This window comes from Lynx canadensis, chromosome F1 (assembly GCF_007474595.2).
Source record: "Lynx canadensis isolate LIC74 chromosome F1, mLynCan4.pri.v2, whole genome shotgun sequence".
In the NCBI taxonomy this organism is placed as follows: Eukaryota; Metazoa; Chordata; class Mammalia; order Carnivora; family Felidae; genus Lynx; species Lynx canadensis.
Window position 1 is genome coordinate 2,724,419 of NC_044319.2, and position 24,867 is coordinate 2,749,285.

The 24,867-nt window shown below is 57.7% G+C and overlaps 1 protein-coding gene across 1 annotated transcript in view; it reads left to right on the plus strand.

Moving 5' to 3' along the window:
* Positions 1–3,584: 3,584 nt before the first annotated feature.
* The window catches only part of COQ8A (coenzyme Q8A), a 40,569-nt gene continuing 19,286 nt past the window's right edge, over positions 3,585–24,867 (plus strand). Inside the window, exons 1-2 of the mRNA XM_030301811.1 lie at positions 3,585–3,663; positions 23,676–23,860. Coding sequence (XP_030157671.1) covers positions 23,684–23,860 — 177 coding nt within the window. The 5' untranslated portion in view covers positions 3,585–3,663; positions 23,676–23,683. The remainder of the gene's footprint in view (positions 3,664–23,675; positions 23,861–24,867) is intronic.

Below are 24,867 nucleotides of genomic sequence, written 5' to 3' on the forward strand. Positions count from 1 at the left end.
ACCTAGACACATGGTAATCAAACTGTCAAAAGACAAAGACAATCCTGAGAACAGCAAAAAAGGAGCCACTCATCATGTACTTTTGTACCAAGGTCCTCAATAAGATCAGTTTCTCTCATCAGAAACCATGAAGCCCAGAAGGCTGTGACACGACAGATTTTAAAGTACTGAAGTAAAAAAAAAAAAAAAAAAAAAAAGCAAGCAAGCAAGCCCTGTCAACTAAACATTTTATATCCAGCAAAACTATCCTCCAAAAAAAGATGAAGGAGAAATTAAGACATTTCCAGATGAACAAAAACCATTCATCACTAGCACATCTACCCTGTAAAACAATAAATGGTATCCTTGAGGCTAAAATGAAGGGACAGTAACTCAAATCCATATGAAGAAATAAAGAACCCTGGTAAAGGAAACTACATAGGTAAGTATAATAGGCAGGATAGGTATATTTTTTGTTTGTAACTCTTATTTTTTTCCTGATGTAAAAAAAAAAAAACCTACATAAAGCAATAATGATAAATCTGTGGGGATGGGCAGACAATGTATAAAAATGTAATTGTATTGGAGTGCCTGGGTGGCTCAGTTGGTTAAGCGTCTGACTCTTGATTTTGGCTCAGGTCATGATCTCATGGTTTGTGAGTTCGAGCCCTGCATCAGGCTCTGTGTTCTGACAGTATTGAGCCTGCTTGGAATTCTTGCTCTCTCCTTCTCTCTGCCCCTCCCCTGCTCATGCTGCACACTCTCTCTTTCTCTAAATAAATAAGTAAACTTAAAAAAATGTAAGTGTATGGCAATAACAACACAGAAGGGGGGAGAATGGAACTATATAGGAGCAAAGTTTTTGTATATTATTGAAACGAAGTTAGTATTAATTTGGACCAGAATATTAATTATACTCCAGCGCAACCACCAAGAAAAAAGGGCATGACCAACTTTGTCACATGCGACTGGTAGTTTAAGATGAGCCCTGAGGATTGACTGGTTGGTTTGACAACATTAACGTCACGGGTGCACAATTCTGGGGGATGGCAGGGGGGAAAGCTGACCAGGTTGGATCAGGTAGAATGGGAGAAAAGGAAGTAGAGAAAATGAATATAAAGAGTTTTGCTGAAAATGGGAGCAGAGAAATGGAGATGGGGTGAAGGGTGAGAGGCAGCTCAGCAGGTTTGCATGTTTGTGGGAAAGATTCAGAGTAGGAAAAATTGATAAGTGCCTTCTCTGTCTCTGTCATTAGGAAGATTTTTGGAGATCAGAGGGGGATTATTGGAGCATGATGCTTCTCACCCAAATGTCCCAGGCACTGGCATCTTTGGTTATTGGGAGAGTACGTATACATTGAATAATACTGTACTAATATATCGCACCCATTAGAAAACATATACAAATCGGGGTGCCTGGGTGACTCAGTCGGTTAAGCATCTGACTTCAGCTCAGGTCATGATCTTACAGTTTGTGAGTTCGAGCCCCACATCAGGCTCTGTGCTGACAGCTCAGAGCCTGGAGCCTGCTTTGGATTCTGTGTCTCCCTCTCTCTCTGCCCCTGTTCCCGCTCATGTTCTCTCTCTCTCTCTCTCTCAAAAATAGATACACATTTAAAAAAGAGAAATATTTGTGGATGTGCAAGTATGAAAAAAATGCACAAAATAAAAATATTTAGAAGCTTAAGAAAAACTTGAAAAAATGTCTTGTTAATGAAGATGACATATTCTATAATCATTAATACCGCAAGACACTCAAGAGTGAGGTGCATAGGAAATGAAATCCGTATTTCAAATATCATCTCGCTAATTTTGAATTTTTTGGCTGTTTATCAGCTATGGTTAAGAGTCATCCTTGCTCTTGTGAAGGTTCATATGAACAGCAGTCATGACTTTTCCTGTCATGACTGTATTCATTGTTTTCTTGTTCTTCACCCCGCCTGAATTAATTAATTAATTAACTTATTTATAAGTAGGCTCCACACCCAATGTGGGGCTTGAACTCACCATCTTCAGATAGAGTTGGATGCTCTCCAGACTGAGCCAGCCAGGGGCCCCAACTTTTTTTTTTTTAATGTAAAGCTGCCAGGATATAAAAAGATACAAAGTAATATGAACCCCAATATATCCATTATTCTCCTTCCATGATTATCAACCCTTGCCCTACCCTGTCACATTTTGAAGCTAGTCCCCTACATTGTATTATTTTATCTGGAAATAATTTCGTGTGTATCTCTTCCGTGTGTGCAAGGAATCTTTGCAAAAAAACAACTACAATGTCATTATCATACCTTGAAATGTAATTTCCAGGAATCTTTAAGTTGCAGTAGTGGGGGAATCTGTTTTGCAGTAAACACACACACACACACACACACACACACACACACACACACACACACACACACCATAGATCAGGAAAGAGAGAAATGCGTTTTTAACATTATAAGGCTGAGGTCATTTCGCAAGGAGTAAGGTCCAAATCATGTTAATGTGGCGGATTCCTTCTTTGCACAGACTAGCAGGGGACACATCTCTAGTAAACTAGATTGGTGGCCGTTTTGAAAAACTCTTTATGGTAGGGGGTTATGTTGATCTTCAGGTCCTTTAGAGAAACGCGACCCCTGGCTTTGCAGGCAGAGAACTGAGCTGGCATGAAGCAAGCCTCATCCGACTCATCTAAGGGGGTGGAGTTTACAAACTACACAAAGGGATGAACGGGGGGGGGGGGATCCCCTGACCCTAAGGACCGGGCGGGGGTCCCAGGCGGGCAGGGGTCCAGGAAGGGGGGCAGTGTGAGGGAGCAGGGTGGGAGGCAGCAGGGGGCACCTGTTGAAGACTTGACCCTTGGGGTTGACCTTTCTCTCCTGCTAAAGTCCAAGTTCCCAGTTCTTAGCCCTGTCCTGCTTGGGGCAGCTATGCCCCTCCCCATAACCCCCTAAGTCTCCTCGAAGTAAACTTTGTGTTTCAGGTGCAGAAGTGAGGGGGGACGGGGTCAGAATCTGGGCCGCGCCCCGCAGGATCCGCTCTCCTGGGGACGAAGCCCCCTCCCCGGGAAGAAGGGGCTCCTTCTTGGGGCCACGGGCCATACGGAACTGGGGAGCTACGTTCACCCCTGGATTTATTATGCCACCCCGCCCCCCACTCCGTGTGGACGGATGGGTTTTGATATTTTTCCAAAGACTTCAACGTTTATTCCCAAACAGTCTCACACTGGACCACCTTAGGCTTGGGTGACGGCCGAGGACAGCTCCGCAGTCCCGCTCTCGGGGGCCCTCGGGAAGGGGATCAGCCTGGCGGGGGGGGGCGCCCCGCGAGCTCCGTCCCGGAACGGGGGTGCCTGCGGAGGGCGCGTCCCGGGGACACGCCCCCCCACCTTGCCCCGCGGCTGGGGCCGCCTAACTAGGGCAAAGGGCAGCACGCATGGGGGTCGGGCGGGGCCTGAGCGGCGGGCGGCCTCCCATTGGCCTCCCTCGCTCCGCCCTCGGTCCCGATTGGTCACGGTGTGAAGCCGGAGACGGCGGCGCGGCCAATGAGGGCGCCCGCGGGGCGGGGTCGCGGAGGCCCGGAGCACGGTCGCGGGCGAGTGGGTAAACAGATCCGGGGCGCGTGCGGCGCCGGCGCTGCGGCGGCCGAGCGCGTGGAGGCGGCGCGAAGGTGACCGCGGGGCCCCGCTTCCTGCCGCCGGGTAAGCCTGCGGCGCGTCCTGCTCGCCCTCCGCGCGGGCCCCTTCGGCTGCAGGCCCGCGGCCTCCCCGCCGCGAGTTCCGCCTACCCCGGGCCCCGCTCGCGGCGCCTCCTGCCCTGGCGGGCCGCGGGGTCCCTGAGGCGCGCAGAGCAGTCCCGGTGGCCGCCCGGACGCCTGGCCGTCTCAGGCTCGTTCTCTTCACCCCCACCCCCCGTGCGCTGTGTCTCAGGGCCTCTGCGCGTCCCCGGCTGGAGGCTTGTGTCCGAACTTTGACCCCCTGGGCCCGGCCCAGCTGTTGGGTCTCACAGGTGGCGGCTGGCGGTGTACTTGGGAAAAGAGGCCCTTCTTGGTCCCTTCCTCCGTTCGCTTCTCTGGGGCCCGTCCCCCTACTTCTCCAAGCACTGGGGTTCCTGGGAGTGGTTTGGGCTGCATTGCCCGCCCTGGTGCCTTTCCCCCGCCCCAGCAAGCCCCCTGCCGCACCCTGCCCATTGCCTCCCCCTCCCCCCACCCTCCCGCGTGCCCTGGGGATGGGGGATGCAGCAAGGGCAAGTCTGGGTGCAGGTGCTCTCCACGTGGTTGAGAGATGCCAGCCTCCTGAAGGGCGACAGACTTTGGGCTGGGCTGGCTCTCAGCCTGAGCTGGACGCTACCCATTGGAAAACTTGTGGCGCTCACTTGGCCCTTGGGTGTGCGTGACAGAGGACCGAAGAGCTGGGCCTGCCAAGCCCCACTGGTTGCCAGAGATCCGAGCGTGCATGATGCCAGCCCGCCAGTTGTCATGTTGTGGCTGGACAGGTCACCCCGCAGGAGGGCCCTTCCGAGAAGAGACAGGGCGGGTGCTGTTGGTTCACAGGACCAGCATCTTTAGGACTCTGGCGACGGCTCTGTATTTTGTTCAGCCTTGCAAAATAATGCAGGCAAAGCAGGGTTATTACGATTTTGGGCCTGACCTTGGGGAAGTCGAGGGCAAAGCGAAGCAGGTGGTCTGAGGACTTCCCTGTGTGATGCGGGAAAACAGGGAGTTTTACTCTTCAGACCGTTGACGTTCAGACCGGAGAGTTCCTTGTTGTGGGAGGGTTGACCTGTGCGTTGTAGGATGTACAACAGCATCCCAGCCTCTATCCACTATACAGATGCTGGTAGCACCCCCGCCCCCGCCAGTGGTGACGATCAGAAATCTCTCCAGCCGTTGCCACATTGTCTCTCCGGGGGCAGAATCGCCCTCGGTTGAGAACAATTGACGTGAGACTGTCACAAGAGTGTTCTCATGTCGCCAGTGTTCTCATGAAGCTGCTGTTCCCTGCCTGTGAGTAGTTGAGGGGTTTAGGCAAAGGGTCGTGTGGTCCCCGTGCCCTAAGCCACTGATGGAAGCCCTGTCAATTGGGCTTTAAAGGGGATTCCACACCTGCCCCTGGAGGAGTAGGAGGGAGGAGGGAGGAACGCCCGGGCATTGACTTGTGCCTGCTGGGTGCAAGGCAGTGAGTGGCTGGCTGGGTTCAGAGTGCAAAAGTGGAGGCTGGCGGTTTCTATCTTTGGGGGCTTTGCGAGACGGTGGGGGATAAGCATAGGAAATGACCGTGGGGCGGTTTGTAAATGGTGAGCAAAACAAGTTTCAGCTTCTGAACCCTGGCAGAAAGGCCAACTCATGTATCCACAAGTGGCGTTTCCAAGGTGACACTTTAGTTATCTTGCGTGTTGTGATGTAGGAGGGGGCCGGCCCGTGTGCGCAGAGAGTAAGCAGCCACATTTCAAGCACGTGCGTGGGGATGTTAACGTGTGTTCCTCCACGAGAGAGAGTGCAGCGTGGGCACATGTGTCCTTCGTAAAGTTCTTTTATGGTCGATCGAAGCGTCCGAGTCAAAGACGGTCATGTCGGAGAAAGATGCTTTTACTTCTGCATGTAGATTTTGCCTTCAGGATAACCTGGAATTTCCGTCCCAAAGTTCTAAGTGCCAAACCGATGGGGATGCAGAAAAGCTGAAAAGCAGTGATTATTGCATAGGGTGAGGAAAAACATCTCAAGTCTCCACCTCCCACAAATTTCCCTTTCTTGTTCATCGATCCTGGGGGGATGTGTCAGGATTTTCCCATAACGTTGTTTGGTCAGTTAGGCGGCGGCTGGGTGCCTTTTGTTGCCTGTAGAAAAGGATCTGGGCAGAGAGGTCACTTCTCCTTTCTCAACCAGAAGTTTAGAGAAGTCCAAACTTGGCAGGATAATTTTCCGCCAAGAGCCACGGACAGTGAGTCATTATCTTTGCCGGTTGAAACAAGAGCCGTGTGCAAAATTAGACAGGAATATTTAGAGAGTTGTCTTGCTCTGACAGTGGCATCTGGAAATAGTTCGTGCATTCCTGTCGAATAACAGCCAGGAACTTGGGGCCCGTGGAAAAGAGAGAGCGCAGTGGGGAGCACAGGGGCCCCTTTTGTCGAGAGTTGTATCTACAAGAGGGACGACATCTGCCGATCCTGAGGCGGGGCCAGGACCCTGATGCATCTGGGGGCTTCTCCCTGCACTTTGCAAACCCGAGTGGGTACCCGCTGGTCTGTCGTAAGCGATATTGCTCGTTGTGGGGTTACAGACTCCTGAACCCTTGACCTTTTGCTTTGAGGTCAGGGGCCCATAGAATAAAGTCAGAAATGACCCTGGAAATGTCTTTTTATTTTTCATACTTGGGCGTGATTTGTTTTTAGTGTGTGCATGTGGAGAAGATTCACGGGAGAGCCGAGTGATTTTCGCTCAGATTGACATTTCAGGGTGTAACGGAACAGCGATTGTGTTCTTGTCCTGAGAGCCCTAGACTTGCATGTATGTGTATGTGTGTGTGTGTTTTAAATGTCCTCCTATTCCCACCTGGGCTGGGGGAGAGGGGCTACATTTGGTCCACACCTGGAAAATCCTGTGTCCCTGCGGGTCGGTGCCCCTCCGTATCCTGTCCCTGAAGAAAAGCCCACCCTGCAATCTGGAATTTCCTCCTCATTGATTGGTTGACTGCCTTGCGCCTGGTGTTGGGAATATCAAAGTGAACAGCACTTGGGTCTCTGACCACAGGGAACTTGTAGTAAGGGGGGTACAGATCCCATCTCACGGCCCTCCGTGTGGTTTAGATTAGGGGCTCTGGGGGGGAAACTGTGAAGACTTTTTGGACAAGGAGTGTTGGGGGAGGGCTCTGAGGATGAGCAGGGCATCCGCAGGAAGAGGCAGGAGTTTGAGGGGTCAGGGGTCAGTGCTTCCCCGACTCTCTGTGGCAAAGGACCAGGTTTTATTTTCCCTCAGTTTGTTTGAGCGGTGCGCGCAAAGCAGAGTAAACATGTCACACGATGCTGTTGCTGTAGAAGTTTCTAGGCGCTCACTCCTCTTACTGCATGGAGCACGTTACCCGTCCAAGACTCCTGTTTGAGTAGCACCTGTGGCTCCCTGAGCAGGGGCCGTGGGGTGGGTGAGTGCAGGCTGGTGGGAACAGTTGGGATGAGCTCTCATGTTTCCTGTTGAAGCAGCCTCTGTCCTCCACCCTCACGATTTGGGTGAGCTTGGGTGAGTTGGGTGAGTTTGGGTGAGTTGGGTGAGCTTGGGTGAGCTTGGTCAGCTTGGGTGAGCTTGGTGAGTTTGGGTGAGTTTGGTGAGTTTGGGTGAGCTTGGGTGAGTTTGGTGAGTTTGGGTGAGCTTAGGTGAATTTGGGTGAGTTGGGTGAATTTGGGTGAGTTGAGTGAGTTGGGTGAGTTGGGTGAGTTGGGTGAGTTTGGTTGAGTTGAGTGAGTTGGGTGAGTTTTGGTGAATTTGGGTGAGTTGGGTGAGCTTGGGTGAATTTGGGTGAGTTGGGTGAGTTGAGTGAGTTGGGTGAGTTTTGGTGAATTTGGGTGAATTGGGTGAGTTGGGTGAGTTTGGGTGAATTTGGGTGAATTTGGGTGAGTTGAGTGAGTTGGGTGAGTTTTGGTGAATTTGGGTGAATTGGGTGAGTTGGGTGAGCTTGGGTGAATTTGGGTGAGTTGGGTGAGTTGAGTGAGTTGGGTGAGTTTTGGTGAATTTGGGTGAATTGGGTGAGTTGGGTGAGCTTGGGTGAATTTGGGTGAGTTGGGTGAGCTTGGGTGAGGCAGAGTGGTGCTTCCACATGTTTTATCTCAGCAGTGGGGTTGGGGCCAGGAGGGCTTGGCGTTGCACTCCTGGCAATTTTCAGCTGACATTCAGCTCAGGCCAGAAAGGGTTGCCAGGCACTCCCGGTCATGAGTCCAGCTGCAGCCTAGGGGGCCCGGAGAGAGACAGAGACAGAGAGAGAGAGAGAGAGAGAGAGAGAGAGATCGCTTGCTGCCTTGGTGTGTGCACAGTCTGGGGCACATGGTGCAGGGCCCAGCGGGGTACCAGCCCTCTGCTGCGGGAGCCCAGGGTGGCGTGCAAGCTGGTTCTGCTGGAGAGGACTGGGAAAGTGCCTTCTGTGCCCGGACGCCTAGGTGCTTGGCCTGAAGGACGCGTGTGTTTTCCCCAGGAGAGAAAAGTTTGGAGGCCGAGGCAGGGACAAAGGTCTGGCGGCCAGTGGGCATTGCCAGGGGGAGGGTGCCGGGTGGAAGCCAGGCCGGAAGCCCGGTGAGGCGGCTTGTGAGAAGCGAGGGCGGCAGGGTGGGGGAGGAGAGGTGCAATGCATAGGTTGAAGAGAATATAAATCTGTGCAGGTGGAGGTTCTAGATGAAGCGACTGGTTGGCCGCTGGCGGCTGAAGTTTCGGGAGGAGCTGTTTGGGGCGGATGGTGGTGTCACCGCTGAAAACAGAGTCCGCGGGAGGAGGGGCAGCTGGTTTAGGGAAGGCGGTGATGACGGTTCCGGACACAAAGCGGTTGAGGTGCCTGTGGACTCAACTGCTCTTTGCTCGAAGATATAGTTTGTGTGCAGTAGGCTCACCTTCCTCACGGGCTGTCGTGCAGTTTGACAACCGCATAGAGTCACATAACTGTCACTGTGGTCAGGGTGTAGGACAGATGCGTCGGCGCCCACGTTTCCCTGTGCCCCTTCGTCGGTGCCTGTGGGACTTGGGGGGATGATGTGGTGTGTGTGTGTAGCCGGGTCAGTTCTAGAACCGGCTCAGTGGTTGAGATGGCCCGGGCCGAGCGCAGGGATGCGCAGACCTGGGCCAGCCCGGGGAATGGTGAGGGTTGGCGGGGGGCATGGTGGGGGGAGGGTAGGACCAAGCCTGGGGACCCCCTGAGCTGGGTGGGAGGTGGAGGAGGGACCGGTGTAGGCTGCAGAGCTGGAGCGAGATGTGGGAGCGCATTGTGGGGACCAAGGAAGGGTTTCAGGGGACAGCGAGGGCCCGGTAGGAAACAGAGGGGAGTGGTGTTAGCTGAGCCAGGTGGCCTGAGGCATCCGGTGGCCGTGATGGCTGTGGAGAGTGTTGGGGGGAACCGGGGTCCGCTGAGCGAGAGGAGGCTGGGGGGGGGGAACGGGAGGCAGTCAGCAGGGCGATCTTTATACTTGGCCCAAGAAGGCTGGGGGAGCGGGTTTGTGGACTCGAGCGGGACGGTTTCAGTGGAAGGAGAGAGTGAAGGCGACTGCGCTGGTAGGCGGGGAGAGCGCTCGTGGAGGAAGGAGGGGGAGCTGGGCAGGGAGAGGGGGTCTGGGGGGTGGGAGATGTGGGCCGGGGCTCACAGGCAGTGTCCGGGAAGCAGGGAGGCAGCTGCGGAGCGAGGGAGGCCCTGCGCCTGGGGGGAGGGGCCGGGGGTCCCCAGGGTCGCCTGAGGAGCAAGGCAGGCGGGTTGTGCCTCCGGCGTCAGGGCCCCGCTCCTGCCCGCCGAGGAGGTGCTTGTTCTGCTGGGCTCGCGAGTGTGTGTGGTGTGCGTGTGAGTCACTTCAAGCGTGAGTGCATGCGTGTGAGTGTGTGTGGATGTGAGTGCACGAGTGTGTGCATGTGCGAGTGTGTTGGTGACTGTGTGTGTGGTGTGAGTGTGCACGCACGAGTGTGCACGTGTGAGCATGTGTGCACGTGCAAGTGTGTTGGTGACTGTGTGGTGTGAGAGTAAGAGTGTCACTTGGAGTGTGAGTACACACGTGTGGGTGTGAGCGCACGTGTGTCCATGTGCAGGTGTCTTGTGGCTGTGTGGTGTGAGTGTGCATTCACAAGTGTGCACATGAATGTGAGCATGTGTGTGCACGTGCAAGTGTGTTGGTGACTGGTGAGAGTGTGTACACGAGTATGCATGTTTGTGAGTGCAACCACGAGTGTGTTCATGTGTGTGTTGGTGACTCTGCGTGTGGTGTGCGCATGCATGAATGTGCATGTGTGTGTGAGCGTGAGAGCACGAGTGTACACGTGTGTTGAGTGTGAGAGCATGTGTGTGCATGTGAGTGTGTTGGTGACTGGGTGAGTGCGTGTGCACAAGTGTGCATGTGTGTGAGTATGGGAGTGTGCATGTGTGAGTGTTGGTGACCAAGTGTGGTGTGCGTGTGCACGAGTGTGCATGAGTGCGAGAGCACGAGTGTGTGCATGTGTGTGTTGGTGACTGTGGTGTGAGAGCACGTACACGAGTGTGCATGGTGTGCGAGTCAGCACTTGAGTGTGCACGTGTGTTGGTGACTTGTGTGAGGGCACGTGCACGAGTGTGCATGTGTGAGTGCGAGCGCATGAGTGTGTGCATGTACGCGTGTGTTGGTAACTGGCGCATGTCTGTGTGAGTGCGAGCACGAGGGTGTGTGTTGGTGACTGTATGTGAGTGTGGTGTGAGTGCGCGTGCAGGAGTGCGAGTGGGTGTGGAGGAGAGGCAGGGAGGTGTGTCCTTCCCGGGCTCAGTACTCATGACCACACCCTGGGTGGAAGAGGTGTGTGTTGGGAGGAAGGGGATGCCCCTTCTGCCCCTCGGGGACGGCGGGACCCCGCCCTGGCGCTTGCTCCGCCCCTCCAGGGCCTAGAAGGGTGGGCACCGGAGTCGTCTGTCCTGCGGTTACTCTTCCCAGACCCTGTCGCCCCCGGTTTTCAGAGCGGACCTGCGCTGAGCTGACCCGGGGTCGGAGTTACTTCCTGTCTGGCCCGGCGCCGGGCGGGCTGGAGGGCGGAGGTCCCAGAGGTCCCAGCCCGGCGCCCTGCGCCCTGCGGGCGGTTACCATTTGGCAGGTGAAGCCCGTGGCTCTGGCTCGCGAGCGTGTTCACGGCCCACATTTGGGAAGCGTCCTGCCGGCACCGCGTGGAGCCCAGCGATGGTGGGCCGGGCCCACCGTCTTCCTGCTTCCCTCTCGATTTCTCCTGAGCAAGGGCTGAGGCAAGATGGGAGCAGTCAGTCGGGCCCCCATCCTGCGCTGTCGCCACCCCTCCCGGGGCTCGAGTGCGCACCAGCAGCAGTCACCCTCCCCTCTGCCCCTCCCCTGCCCCCACCCTGCTAGACTGGGATGCCGCTGCTGCCAGCTGGGTGGCTGTGCACGGGGGTTCCAGGGCGGTGGTGGACGTGGGTGTTTCCCCGTGTGCTTGATGAGGGGGCTCCGCAAGTGAGGGGGAACCCGGTGCAGACCAGTGCTCGCCTCTGGGGGCGGAGGAGGCGCCAGACCCGGTGGGGAGTAGAGAACTGGGTGAGAGGGCTCCCCTCTGATGTGGGGAGGGAGATGGGACAGGGACACAGAGTCACACAGGCCTTCTGGAGGCCACCCGAGGCCATCAAGAGATGAGGGTGGGGGACGACCCCCTGCAGGGTTTGCCATTCTGTCAGGACGGGGAGGATTTGGGCAGAGCAGGTGGTATTCCAGGGGGAGGAGGAGAGAGCAGCACACGGAAGTAGGAAACTCTGTGTGTGTGTGTGCGTGTGTATGCGCACACGTGTGTGCGTTGGGTCATCCTGGCAGACACTCTGGGGTGTCGGGAGCGACAGTGAGAGGTGAGGCTGGGAAGGTGCCTTGGGGTCTGCAGTGGAGGGACTGGGAGACCAGGCCAGGGCCTGCGGCCTTACTTCTGCAGCCAGAGGAGAGGGGACATCAGTGAGGTGACTCAGTCCCCTGCCTAGGGGCCTTGTTGCCTCTCTCCCTGCGATCATCTTCCCATTTCTCCCCCTGAGTATAGTTGTCCGTCTCGAGTTGTTCCATGTCTGGGTGAAGTCCCCGGTTTTAAAAAGCACTGGGGATTTTGGGGCACCTGGGTGGCTCAGTCGGTTAAGTGTCCGACTTCGGCTCAGGTCACGATCTCATGGTTCGTGGGTTCGAGCCCCGCGTCAGGCTCTGTGCTGACCATTCAGAGCTTGGAGCCTGCTTCGGATTCTGGGTCTGCCTCTTCCTCTCTGCCCCTCCCCAGCTTGTGCATGGGCACGCTCTCTCTCGCTCTCTCTCTCTCTCTCTCTCGCTCGCTTTCTTGCTCTCTCGCTCTTTCTCCCAAAAATAAATAAATGTTAAAAAATTAAAAAAAAACACTGAAATTTTGCATGCACATCTTGTGCTGGTGTCCCTTTCTGGGCTGCGTGTAGCATGTGGAGGCGTGTGCTGGGTGGCAGTGTGGCATCTGAGGGCCACGTACCCAGTGTCTCCTTCTGGCTCATACACACCCAGAGGTGGACTTCAGTGTGGGGCCTCTTTCTGCCATTTATGTCTGAGACCAGAGCACGCCCGCCCGGGTGGCCAGGCTCGCTGGGGTGGTGCTGGTAAGCGGACGCTTAGTCCAGGTAACCCGGGAGCTTTCCGGAAGGGGCAGTCTGGCCAGATGGCCTTTGAGAGCCCTGCCAGCTCCGGGATTTCTGTGACTCACGATTTCCCCAACCAGGTGGACATGCTTTTCAGGGCACAAACCTTGCTGTGTCTCCGGGAGAGTGACTGGATTTAAAACGTTGACGTATTGATGCGGGGACAGGTTTCTTACCTGCTTCTGTCTTAGGCCCCCGGGCAGCAAGGAAAGGACGGGAGCCTGGAGTCAGGCCAGTGCGGGAGGGCCAGCACCTGACGTCTTTGGGGCTTTGGGGAGATTTCTCCTGCTTGTCGAGCTTTCTCTCCCCAGCAAACTGGGACGGCCTCTCGCAGGGTTGTTGTAGGGCAAGGAGCGTATTTCATTGAAACAGGAAATGTGGAGTGGAGGTGTTGTGACAGATTAGGAAGACAAAAAGTGATGAAAAGCATTTTGAGGGGCACCCAGGTGGCTCAGTCAGTTAAGCGACCAACTTTTGGCTCCGGTCACGATCTCGTGTTGTGGGCGTCGGGTTCTGCGCTGGCAGCATGGAGCCTGCTTGCGATTCTCTGTCTCCCTCTCTCTCTGCCCCCTCGCCACTCAGGCTTTGTCTCTAAAAACAAATAAACGAGACTTGGACTTAGTGGCACCCCAGGCTGTGCACAGTGCCTGGCACGTAGCCGATGCTCGATAATGGTGTGATGTTGAGCCCAGCCTTGGAAAGGGCTTGCCGAAGACTGGGGCACGTTTACGCTGAAAGCCGGCAGGATGTGGTCGTCGGGAAGGAGAATGTATTTTGAGCGGCTGTGGGACAATCCAGCACCTGACACTTGGTTGGCACTCGGTGCTGTTTGTGGGGTGACCAAAGTAATTATTTCAGAAGAATGATCTGGACGGTATTCTAGAACCTAGCCGGCCCCTCTTCCCGCCCAACCGTTTGCCTTTTTAAAAATAGCCGCTGTATGAGTGTCCTGCGGCTGCTATGACCAATCATCACAAACCCACCAGCTTAAATCCCTGCAGATCTCGCTACGGTTCTGGAGTCAGAGGTCCAAAACGGGCGTCAGGGCGCAAGTGGCCCTTGATTTCCCGTTTCCCAGCCTGTGGGGGTGGCCTGTGGCCCTTGGCTGTGGCCCCTGCCTCACACGTGCACCGCCGAAGCCCCGCCTCTGTTTCTCTCGTTCGACCCGCGTCTCTCCCATAAGGACCCCGCGAGGAACTGGGTCCATCTCGATAATCCACCATCCTGCGGATCTTGAGCTGAGTCCCATCTGCAGGTAAGGTAACCTAGCCCCAGGTTCCGGGGACCAGAGCGTGGACACGTCTGCGAGGCATTCTTCAGCCTGCCACGTGTGACCACAGCCCTTTAAATTGCTGAACTCCCTTTACAGGGAGCTCCTCCACCACGGCTCCGGGCCTCCCCACCTAGGGTCCCGTCCACCTTCCCATGTGACGGGGCTTGTCCTCCGCATCTTTGGGATCAGCCTGGGTGTCGGGGTGGGTGGATGTCTGAGAGGCGCCACTCCGGCGAGGGGCTTAGAGAAAAGGTGTGTGTGTGTGGGAGCCGCGACTTACCCAGCAGGGCAGGATCCGGCCAGCCCCGGAGATGAGGGCAGCCCTCAGGCGCAAAGAGTCAGGTTAGGGCCGGATCGGGAACGCGTCCTTGAGTAAGTGTGGCGCTCACACGTGCAGGGTATGTCCTCCTGCGCAGAGTGGACACCGTAAGGATTTATGCCGTAACTTCCAGGCGAGAAGCAGGTTTTAGGGGAGGTTCAGGAACAGGCCTGGAGGGGCCTGGCTGGTCAGACAGGGCTGACTCCCGGGCCCGGACGCCGGCCTCACAAAGACAGTGCCCTTCCGTCTGCCTGGCTGGTGGGGGCGTGGCTTAGATGTGCAGGTGCACCCGGCGGGCTTGCTTGCCAGGGGGTTGGAGCTCCCAGGGCACAGGTGCAAGTGGATGCTGGGCAGGGGGCCCGGGTCCTGACCGTGGCGCCTCCAGCCTCAGGCTCAGGCGGTGGGGCCTATCCTGTTTATCCTTCAGACGGCTCGGAGCCGTTTGAGCAAGGCGTTAGCGTGGTGAAGGGGATTTGGGGAGGTTATTCTGGAGGTAGAGTGAGCTCACGGGGATCAGAGGGCCCCCCACCGTTCCTCCCATAAGATACCAGCAAAAGCTTCCCTTGCCATTTTCTCCTCTAGGAGTGGCCTTGACCGTGCCAAGGATTGCCAGTGGGTATTTATTGCTAGCGCCCAGGGGGGCTGCCGGCTCGCTGGACGGCCTCACAGTGCAGCATAGATGAGTCCCACTGGCCCCGGGAGAGGGTGACACCGTCCTTCCTGAGTCAGATGTGACCCTGCACCCGGCCTGAGAGCCTGGATGTGGATAAACGGGATTGTGCACACTGCTGTCATTCAGGCCCCTCTGGTCTCACTGAGGCTGAACTTCGTTCTGGAGGGCCTCTGGGGTCACAGGGATGAGTACCTACTGTGCGTCAGTCACTTGAGGCCCTGAGTGCCGTGGTGCGGATTACCTAACCCACTCCTCTCAAGAGCAGATGGGGAAGCTGAGGCCCACAACTACCCCGGAATGGCTTGGGTCAGCCGTAGAGTCAGGATTCGAACCCAGGGCGCCCTGCTCCAGAGCGCCTCGACTGGTCCCCCAGCACCATATTTGCCATGAGCATTGTTCTCATGGTTTGTTATTTTTTTATTTTTTTTGAGAGAGAGAGAGACCAGCCATGTGCTCACAAGTAGGGGGCAGAGAGAGAGGGGGACAGAGGATCCGAAGCAGGCTCCATGCTGTCAGCACAGAGCCTGATGTGGGGCTCAAACCCACGAACCCATGAACTGTGACATCATGACCTGAGCCGAATTCAGATGCTTAACCGACTGAGCCATGTGGGCGCCCCTGTTCTCATGTTCTGAGAAGAAAACTTCGGTGAGCTTTTGGTCAGAGAACGAAATTGCTGTCCGTTCCCCATACTTGACAGGCAGGTGAATAAAAGCCCTGTGTGCAGTCGGTCACATTTGCTCTCCAGGAGGGGAGGCCCTGTCCGCCCCCCCACCCCCGTCTCTCTCCGTTCCCCCCCCTCCCCCCCCCAGTGCTTTGGAGCCCTGGGCGTGTGTTGGTTCCTTGACAGTGTTTCTGTCTGGGCTGTCACCATTGATTGGAGGGGGGAGCTTCTGCTGCTGCTTTTAACAGCCCCCCCCCCCCCCCCCCCCCCCCCCCGCCTGCCTTGGGGCAAAACAGGGAAGCCAGAGGCCATCTTAATCTCCCAATGGGCCGGGAATGGCTCACAGTCTAAGATGTGAAAACAGTCTTCTGCTTGTTTCTTCCTCTTCCTCTTCCCTGTTAAATGGGAATGTCATCTCAGAACTGGACACGATAATAGTACTTAGCTTATAAAAACGATTGAGGGACTATCGTAGAACACTTAGCGCACGGCCTGGCGTATAATCGACTCTGTAAATGGCAGCAGCTGTAGTTACCACGTTGTGCTGGTTTTCTGCTTCTCCCAAAATGAAAACATTTGGGGACCTGGTGAGATTCACTGGAGGGGAGCGTCAGTCTGCCGCTGAACAAGCTCTTGTGTGCGTGAGTGCAGCGTGTGTACTTTCTACCAGTTCCAAGGAAAAGCCCCAGGGTCTGGAAGCTTTTGAGGGACATGAAGTCTTTAATCCAGGCGATAACTCGGGGCCCCGAAACTGACTCCCTCATGACGCACAACTGTGCTGCGCCGTCCAGGGGCTGTGGGGCCAGACCCACGTGGGGTCCACGGTGAACGGGGCAGGGAGCGGCTTGCCGGGAGGCCACCACGCCTGCAGTCAGGGGCTCCGTGGGCTCCAGATGGACGCAGCGGTATACATCCCCGTCTGCCTGTGTCCGTCCCGCACGCCCCCTGAGCCCCACCACCTCTCAAGCAGGCCCAGGGCCGGCCTGGCCGGGGCCCTTGTTAGGGACGCGTGGGAGTGCAGGAATGAAGGACGATTAGATGGGTGCGTGTCTGTCCACTCGGGCTCAAGCTAGGGACTGACAGTGGCCCTTGTTAGGGTGAGGCGAGGGGGTGCAGGGGCACCTGAAAGGTCAGGAGGAGGGAGAGGAGACGCGGAGGCAGTCACCCTGACAGCCTCCTGCACCCCCCGCCCCCGGGCCTGACCCTTTGTGGCAGCGCTCAGGCCGCCCTGTTGGGGGCGCCTTCTTCCGGCTCCAGCCCCCGGGGGTGGGGGTGCTCTGCAGGTGGGCTCTCTGTGTCTGGTGAGTGAGCCCATCCCTCGTGGTCGTGGTCAGGGGGGATCCGCCCCAACACGAGCCTTGTGGGGCGGCTCTGAGACAACTGTGGGGACCTTTCCAGAGTTCCTGGGACACTGGTGGTTCTGATTTACTGTTGTCCCAGAAGAGTGGTCAACAGATGTTCCAGGAGGGGCTTTGTGGTCCCTCGATCTTTCTTACAACTGTTCAACTCTGCGAGCCGTAGACAGCACACAGATGAATGAGACGCTCGTGTTCCAGTAAATATTTATTTACAAAAGCAGGAGGCGGGGTCAGATGGGACCAGGGGTCGTGCTTTGTTGGCCCCTCACCGAGAAGGACCCTCGTCATACTATGTGTCCTAACTTTTGGTTCAGGAAAATGTGGTCGCTGCCCTTTATTCTAAACTAGGATCCGGTTTTGTGGGGGGAAGTACCCACTTTTACCGCGGGGGCCGGCACTAGGCCTCCTGCCGACCTGTGTCCCCACCTTCTGAGAGGGCGGTTGAGCCTCGTGCCCCGGAGTGGGGTGTCCGCGTTCCCCGCTCCTGGCGGCCAGTAGGGCCGTCGTCTCCTGCTGCGGGACGGGGGCTCACAGGCCGTAAGGACAGCGTCCGCCAGCTGCTTCGGCCTCTCAGGGACGCGGAGCGGTTCCTTTACACTTTTGCGTGCCTGCCTGCGTTTTTTAGTTTAAGCAGATATTTAATGTTATTTTCATACCATTTATTTTCTACTGTAAAAGTCGTGCATGTTCTTTGTAGAAAATTTTAGAAAAAAATGAAGGCTGAGACTGTTTGGATACCTGCACTTTTTTCACGTGGGAAGTTTTGGTAAACTTTCCTCTTTGTCCGTAAAAGCCCTTCCGTGTGGCATTCCCAGTGACCTCACAGCATCCCGTGTCACGGTTTTAGCGTCTTGGTTTACGATCTTGTAGCCGAACTGCCGCACGAATCCGTTTTGAAGGGGGTGCAACGTGCCGGGTTTTGGCAGGGTTCTTGCATAACTACCAGGACGGGGTGGCCAGCGAGGAGAAGGGGGGGCACTTCCTGGTAGGCGTGCAGGTCTGGGGACTTCCTGAAGTGACTGGCAGCTGTGGGGACTGGGTGGCCCTAATGGCCTGGCCCCTGTTGAGAAGGCCGACTGTCCAGGCCTGGCCGCTGTTTTGCTCTGCCTCGTCCCTGGTTCACCTGCGTGGGTTCGGTTCCAGCACATCCGCTGTTTCGGAAGCAACTGGGGAGACCCTGGGTGGCCCCTCACCGGCCGGAGGCCCGGAGCCCCCGAGGTGTCCCGTACTGAGCACTGGCCTCTGGGGTGTGGCCGCAGACGCTCATGGACTTGGGCTCCCAAGTTTCGGTCTTCCCCTGCCTTGCACGTTCCTCAGGGTCCCTGTGGGGACAGTCACCTGGTGTTTCCCTTTTCTTAGAGTAAAAGAAAAAAAGAACCATTTCAAGTACGTAAAGGAGCTTTTCGGGGCCCGTGCAGGCTAGAAATGGACAACGTTCGTGCCCAAAGTAGAGCTCGCTCTTGGCTGGGCCAGGGCAGAAGGTCACTGGTGCCCCCGCCCTGGGGCCTCCCGAAGAGGCGTGCGGGAAGTGACAGTCAGTGAGGGCTCTGTGGCTCATTGCCTCCAAGCTCCTCCTTTTCAGCTCCTTGAGGCAGTAACAGGAAAGAAAAGGGCAGGTGGAAGGTTTCCACCAAGGGCGAGGCCAGACTTTGGGGGAGGGGCAGCAGGGAGAAACTTGCACGAAGGACCTGTTTTCCGCCTTCCCGCCTGGCCTTGGCGAGGGCCACCTGTGCCTCCTTTCCCCTCCGGAGCAGGGCTCCCGGGTAGGCGTCCGGCACCAGCAGCACCTGGGAGCCTGTGAGTAATGCAGGTCTCCAGGCCCACCCCAGATTTACAGGATCAGAAACGGGGCGGGCCCAGCTGTCTGTGCTTTAACAAGCCCTCCGGGACGCTCCGATGCCCCTTGAAGCGTGAGGGCCCTGCCCCAGACCAGGCTTCTCAGGGACCGGTGATTCCGAATCTAGATTAAAGCTTCAGCACGTGTGAGCCAGTCCCACAAGTGGCAGCCTTGGAGGGACAGCTGAGGTCATTCTCGTTAACATATTTATTACCTCCCTACTCTGTGGAGCTCAGAGCTGCAGACCAGGAAATCGGAAGACTGGGGTGGTCCTTGCCCTGCTCTGGCTGACAGCCCCTTAGGGGAGGGGACAGTCACTGCCACTAGGACTGATGGGGAAGGACGGGGACGGAGGCAGGGGTGGGGGGCGGGAAGGGCACACTGGGGAGGGTGTCCCAGAAGAGGTGACGTTTGGGCTGAGTGCGGTAGGAAGAAAGTTCGACCGCATCCCGTGCTGAGGCCGGCAGGAGAATTGGGTTGACCCCATTGGGTCAGTGAGTGGAGGGAACAAGGCAAGAGAAGCTGGGGTTGTGGGGGTGGGAGCTGGCAGGGCCTAGGGCAGGGGGGGCAGTCGCCCTGGGGGAAGCGGACAGGGAGGTGGGAGAGGTGAGGATGTAGGAGACAAGTGTGGGCTGGGCAGATTCCTGCGGATGGGCAGCCCGGCGGCGGGGGTGGGGGTGGGGGAGCCCAGATTTGGATGTGCTGGGCTTCATGCCCGGGGGACATGGGGATGACAGGGTGACATCTGAGGCAGTTGGACGCGCTTCACACGTAACTCCCCAAGACAAGCGCTTTCTGTGCAGCTTACTTTGGGGTCCACGTACCAGCCACCCCGAGGCTTCGGGACAGCTCAGGGCGGTTTGAGGCCAGCGGGGGGGCGTGTGCCGCTCACGCCATGCTTTAGAGCCGCGAAGGGGTCCGGCACTGGCTTGGTGAGCCCTCACCCTGTCTCCGGCCCGCTGTCCCCTCGAGAGGAGAGACGAGTGACAGATGGCGAGTTCTGGCTCCGAGGGGGGTCTTGGGGTGTGTACGAGACCCTCCCGACAGTACATCCCCGCGTGCAGGTCCCGCGTGGAAACGTGCCTTCGTCTGCTTTACGGCTGTCGGGATCGCCTGTTCGATTCACCTTTTTCCCTGCTGGCGCGTCTCGTTCTGTCTGGCCAGGTAGGCATCGCCGTGTGGTGTTCTTTAGTTTTGGAGGCCGGATTCGAGGGTCCCCACTCCCTGGCAGTTCCCGGCAAATGTGTGGGAACACCCGAGGCTGTTCTCCACCGTGAGTGAGGGAGTGTCCCAAAAGCCGTGGGGGAAGGTCAGAGGGTGAAGGGTCGGTAGGAGAATTCTCGGAGCTTGAGGGCCCCACGTCCAGGGAAACTGCCTGTGTTTCTTCAGCCTCTGTCCCTGGGGGTGCTGAGCTGCGTCTGTTCGTGTTCCTTCTCTCTTTAGATAATAGTCTATTTACTTCCTGTAATTAGCTAAATTAGTTTAGCACGTGGGGACCAGAAAAGGGTCTCCTACCGAAGAGGGCTGAATTGGCAAGTGTCAGCGGCCGTGGCGGAGCTGGGACCCCGTGTCCCTGCTCCTAGGACCGTCTCTGCTGGTCAGCGGCCTCCTCCCAACCCTCGTGTGTCAGCCTCAGTTGGTCTCTGTGCCCCTCATGGGAGTGCCTGCGTGGCACCTGGCTGTAAGCGCCCGGGGCAGGGCAGGCTCACCTGGGGCCTGCAGGGACTAGCCCAGAGCGCTGGGAGCACACCTTCCTGAACGTGCGATGGAGAACTAAATGCCTTTTTGTTCTGGCGCTGGTCCCTAGCGGGCACCCCGAAGGGGAGTGCCGCCCCGCCACTGCTGCCTCCGTCTGCCCACCCGGCACTTTGGCTGCCCCTTCCTCGGGGGAGAGGCCCTCTGGGGCACCTGGCAGGTAGGCAGAGAGCCGGCCGCTCCTTGCTACGTCCCTTCTGGGCGAAGTCAGAAACCCCTCTGGAGCCTGGTGGGCTGAGGGCTGCAGTACTTGCAGATGGAATCCTGGTGCAGATGAGGCCTTAATTGGTGTATTAAACATGTTTGGCGGCTTTTGCTTTTATTTACGATCGTGATGAAAATGCCTCCCGGTGTAGCTGGTTCTTGTGCATTCCGAGAGATTGGGTGGGGGGGAGATTGCAGCACATTCCGGGTCCCTGAATTCTGAGTCACGCTGGGATTCTGGTGCCTGAGATCCATGAGACCCACTTTTTAAAAACCAGAAGGTGAGAAAAGTTCTGGAAAGATCGTTCTTTTTCCCCACTGCCCGTGGAGAGTAGACACTGCAAAGCTTCCGTGGTGTAGAGTAGGGTGTGACCGGCTCACTTTGGGAGCGGCAGGAGGGTGGGGGTTGGGGGCAGCCCCTGCATGTTAAATAAATATATTTGTCAGAGCAGCCGCGGGCCTGGGCTGCGTGTTTGAAGTCCGCATCCACTTGTGAATCTGCTCACAGATGAGCGTGTGGACTTGAGAAAAGCAGGCTTTGCACCACGGCGAGCAGGAAGCTTGTGTCTCTTTGGTGGTAACTCCACCCCGATGGGGCCTGCTGGCCAGGTGCACGCACCTGGCACCCATCGGGACCGCCCTGGGGACGAGGGTGCTGCCGTTTGCACCGGGAGAAGGCACAGCCAGTCCTTTCTAATGTGTGCTGTTCCTAGATGACTTTGTTTTCCTTTTTTGAAGGTAGGTTGTGTGGGACTAATAATGTTAGGAAAATACTGGAAGAGACCCTGGTTACTTACTCCTACCTCCCAAAGGCGGGAATTTAAACATTTTTGGTCAATTTACGTAACATTTTTTCCTTAGGAATTGTTTTTGATGCGTCACTGTGCAGTCGGCGCAGTCCTGGCCCTTTGGGGGGGCCGTAAGGACCGGGCTCCAGGGGACCCCAGGCCTGTGTCTGCAGCGCGCAAGGCTGGACGTGGCCTTTCCAGTTTGAGCCTCCGTCGGTGCGGTGGGCCAGTCAGCCAGCGCAGGGCAGACCTGCCCCCTGTCACTTCTCAGCTCTGCTCCAGAGAAGCTGTCGTTCGCACTTGTGACTTGGATGAATCAGGCGGAAGTAACTTTCAGCCTGGAAATGAAGTCTGAATTAAATAGGTCTTAGGAGGGTCTGTGGAAGATACCGTATCAGCAGACAAGGTGAGGTTTTGGAATCATCGGAGTCTCTGTCCATGGGAGGCTCTGCTTTGGTTATCTGGAGGTGAGCGAGGGGTAGGCCTGTTTGGGGGTGCCCTTGGGGCAGTGGGGTACGGTGGGTTCCCTGGGGACACCCTCAGGGGTCCTTCTGAACAGATGTGGCTCGGGCCTGGCCTCCATCCACCGTTATGGGTCCCTGACTCTCCTTTGGAAACTGCTCCTCTCACTGGGGGCTCCCCCATACGGGGTGGTGACTCAGGTGTGGCTGTGTGTGTCGGGGCTGGGGCCAGGGGGCTGGCAGTTTGGGAGCCAGCACCGGCCACGTGAGCTCTCCCCACGCCTGGACATTTGGTCTGTGGGACTCACCCTTGTTTGTTCCTATAAAGAGCAGGACCCCATCAGAGCCGGGGGTGTGAAATGGTGGCAGATGATGGGCCCGGCTGGCCCCTCCCCTTTGTCTCTCTCAGGGGTGTGGTCACCTTCCAGAAACCTCCTTGGCTTTGATGAGGGTGTAGGCATTTGTGTCCGAGCAGGGCCCTGTCCCTGAGAGGGTGCCTTGGAGCCAGCAGGGCGGCTGTCTGGGGAGGCCGTGTGGTGTGGGCACAGAGCAGAGGAGGGCCAGGGTCGGACTCCAGGGCCACCACTCGGGACACCATGCAGGGTAGTTAACTTCCCTGGCTTTGGTTTTCTCCTCTGTGAAATAGGCAGTAATGCGTGTGTCACCGGGTCGTTGACAAAGAATTGGAAGAGACCGAGTGTGGAGAGCCCCCGGCCCGGTGCCTGGCGGCTGCTGTCCGTGAAGGTGGCAGGAGGGCAGGCGGTAGCAGGGCAGCTCCGCGGTCCAGGCTCCTGTGCGTTCGTGGGTTCCTCTGGCCGTCACTGCGGTTGTCCTTCCAGATACACGTAGCTGTAGCCTTCCCACGCTCAGGGGAAGGCGCGTCCCTGCGGAACTCCCCGGGGAGGGGGGCAGCCAGCCGCCTGGCCCCGGAGCCGTGGCCGACTCCCTGGTGGGTGCTCTCACCCCACCTTCCCTGTCCGTGCTCTCCTGGGAGAGCCCGCGGGCGTCTGTGCGCCCGGCCCCACGTACCGGTGCGTCTGGCCCTTCCCAGCTCCGCGTGTTTGTTCGAGCAGGTTCCCCGAGGCCTCTTCTCTCCCGGTTCCCGTCTTCTCTCCGAGACTCCTTGCTGGTGCCAGCTCCTCCTGGCCGGGCCAGAGTGCTCCTCGGCTGCTGCTCTGAGGCCCCCTGCTGCCCCTTTCCTCTTGGTGGCTCTTCCTCAGCCCCAGTGTGTTACCAGGACCCTCTCCTACCCCCCCCCCCCCCCCCCCCGCCGCCCCAGCACGCAGCCCCTCCAGGCTTTAAGAAGTACTCGGGTGATTGAGAGCATGTGCCCCTTGTGAAGCACCACCGGGGACGGGGACCCTGACCAGCGTTAAACACGTTTTACACTGTATCCTAGTGGAGAAAGGAGAGTAGTGCGGGCCCACATGAGGGGGCCGTGTCACACGGGAGTCCCGCCCACAGTGCGCTTTACTGGCTGTGCCCTGCTTCTCAGGGTCCCCTGGATGGACCGCCCTGGGGCCTGGACCGCAGGCCGTGGCTTGGTGAAGAGTCCAGGCTGAGGGTGGGGAGGGGGCAGCCCCTGAGGGCTTGGGTCGGGCGCCCTGGGCCCTACGGGGAGACGCTTTGGGGGCGGACGCTGCCTCCCCAGCCTCGTTTGGGTCCAGAGGACCGAGCACTGGACTGAATCTGTGTGTCCGGCTTCAAGTCCCCGTGGTGCCACTCGGTGGGGCAAATCGCTTGGCTCCTTCGTGCCTTCTGCGTCTCACGGGGTGGCTCTGGGGTCCCCAGCCCCGCCTCCACAGAGCCTTTCACTCTGCCCAGGGCCGGGCCAGTGCGGGGTCGGGGGTCACCCAGAGCCGACCTCGAGCCCTGGCCCTCGCTCGCTCTCTCCCCTCCGGCAGCCTGGATCGGGGGTGGGGGTGGAGTGTCACGTGGAAGAACCAAAGCCCCCGCGGCCTCTGCCAGAGTGCGGGGTGGAGTTGCCCTGTGGGAGGGTGACCCTGGGGGCAGTGTGGAGCACCCCCCGACCGGCCCGCTCTCTTCCAGCCCTGAGGATGACTGCCATGTTGGGGGACGCCATCATGCTGGTCAGAGGCCTTGCCAAGCTGGCCCAGGCGGCCGTGGAAACCCACCTGCAGCACCTGGGCCTCGGCGGGGAGCTGGTCCTGGCGGCCAGGGCCCTGCAGTCCACTGCCGCGGAGCAGATCGGCCTGGTCCTGGGCAAGGTGCAGGTAAGAGGGGGGCTGGGGGGTGGGGGTGGCTGGGAGCTCTCAGGGAGATGGAGGGGTGGGGGCGACCCGGGACGCGGCGGGGTGGCCAGCTCAGGTGACCGGCTGCCCTTCCGGGTGTGGTGGGGGCTCCCTGCGTGACTCATGCCCCCAGGTGGTTGCAGCTCAGGAAGCTTCACGGAGAGGGGAGAGCACCCGGGGACGGTGGCCCGCACACTCTAGTCAGACCCTGATTCACCGGCCCGTAGGCCCAGACCCGTCCTGTGGGGGCACCAGTGCCCGCCCTTCCCCCCCCCCCCCCCCCAAGGCCTGCGTTCAGTGTCTGGGCCTCCCGGACACGCTGGGCAGAGGCCTTTTTAATTTCGGAAATTAGGAAAGTCACAAAGTGACTTCTTAAGGGAGGCAGTTTATGAGACCAAGCACCCTCTCCTGGTTTACCCGACTTCCGTTAGTGCATTTTTGGTGGGTCGGTTCTGGTGAAGAAGTGGGGGGAGCTGTGTGTTGTGCCGCAGTGTTGAGCTGTCACGTGGCTCCTCCCACCGCGCCAGCCGGGCCACAGCAGGGCCACAGCCGGGCCGGGCTTCCCTCCTCCATGTGCGGGGGGCCTGCTCCGTCCCAGGTGCCAGCGGGCACAGCCCACCCCCCCCTCCTCCTCACCGTCCTGCCGTCCCGTGTGCCCGGCCCAGAGACCTTTCTTTTTTTTTTTTTTAATTTTTTTTTTTTAACGTTTTATTTATTTTTGAGACAGAGAGAGACAGAGCATGAACGGGGGAGGGGCAGAGAGAGAGGGAGACACAGAATCGGAAACAGGCTCCAGGCTCCGAGCCGTCAGCCCAGAGCCTGACGTGGGGCTCGAACTCCCGGACCGCGAGATCGTGACCTGAGCTGAAGTCGTACACTTAACCGACTGAGCCACCCAGATGCCCTTGGAATCTTTTTACAATATAATTTTTTTTTTAATTTTTTTTTCAACGTTTTTTATTTATTTTTGGGACAGAGAGAGACAGAGC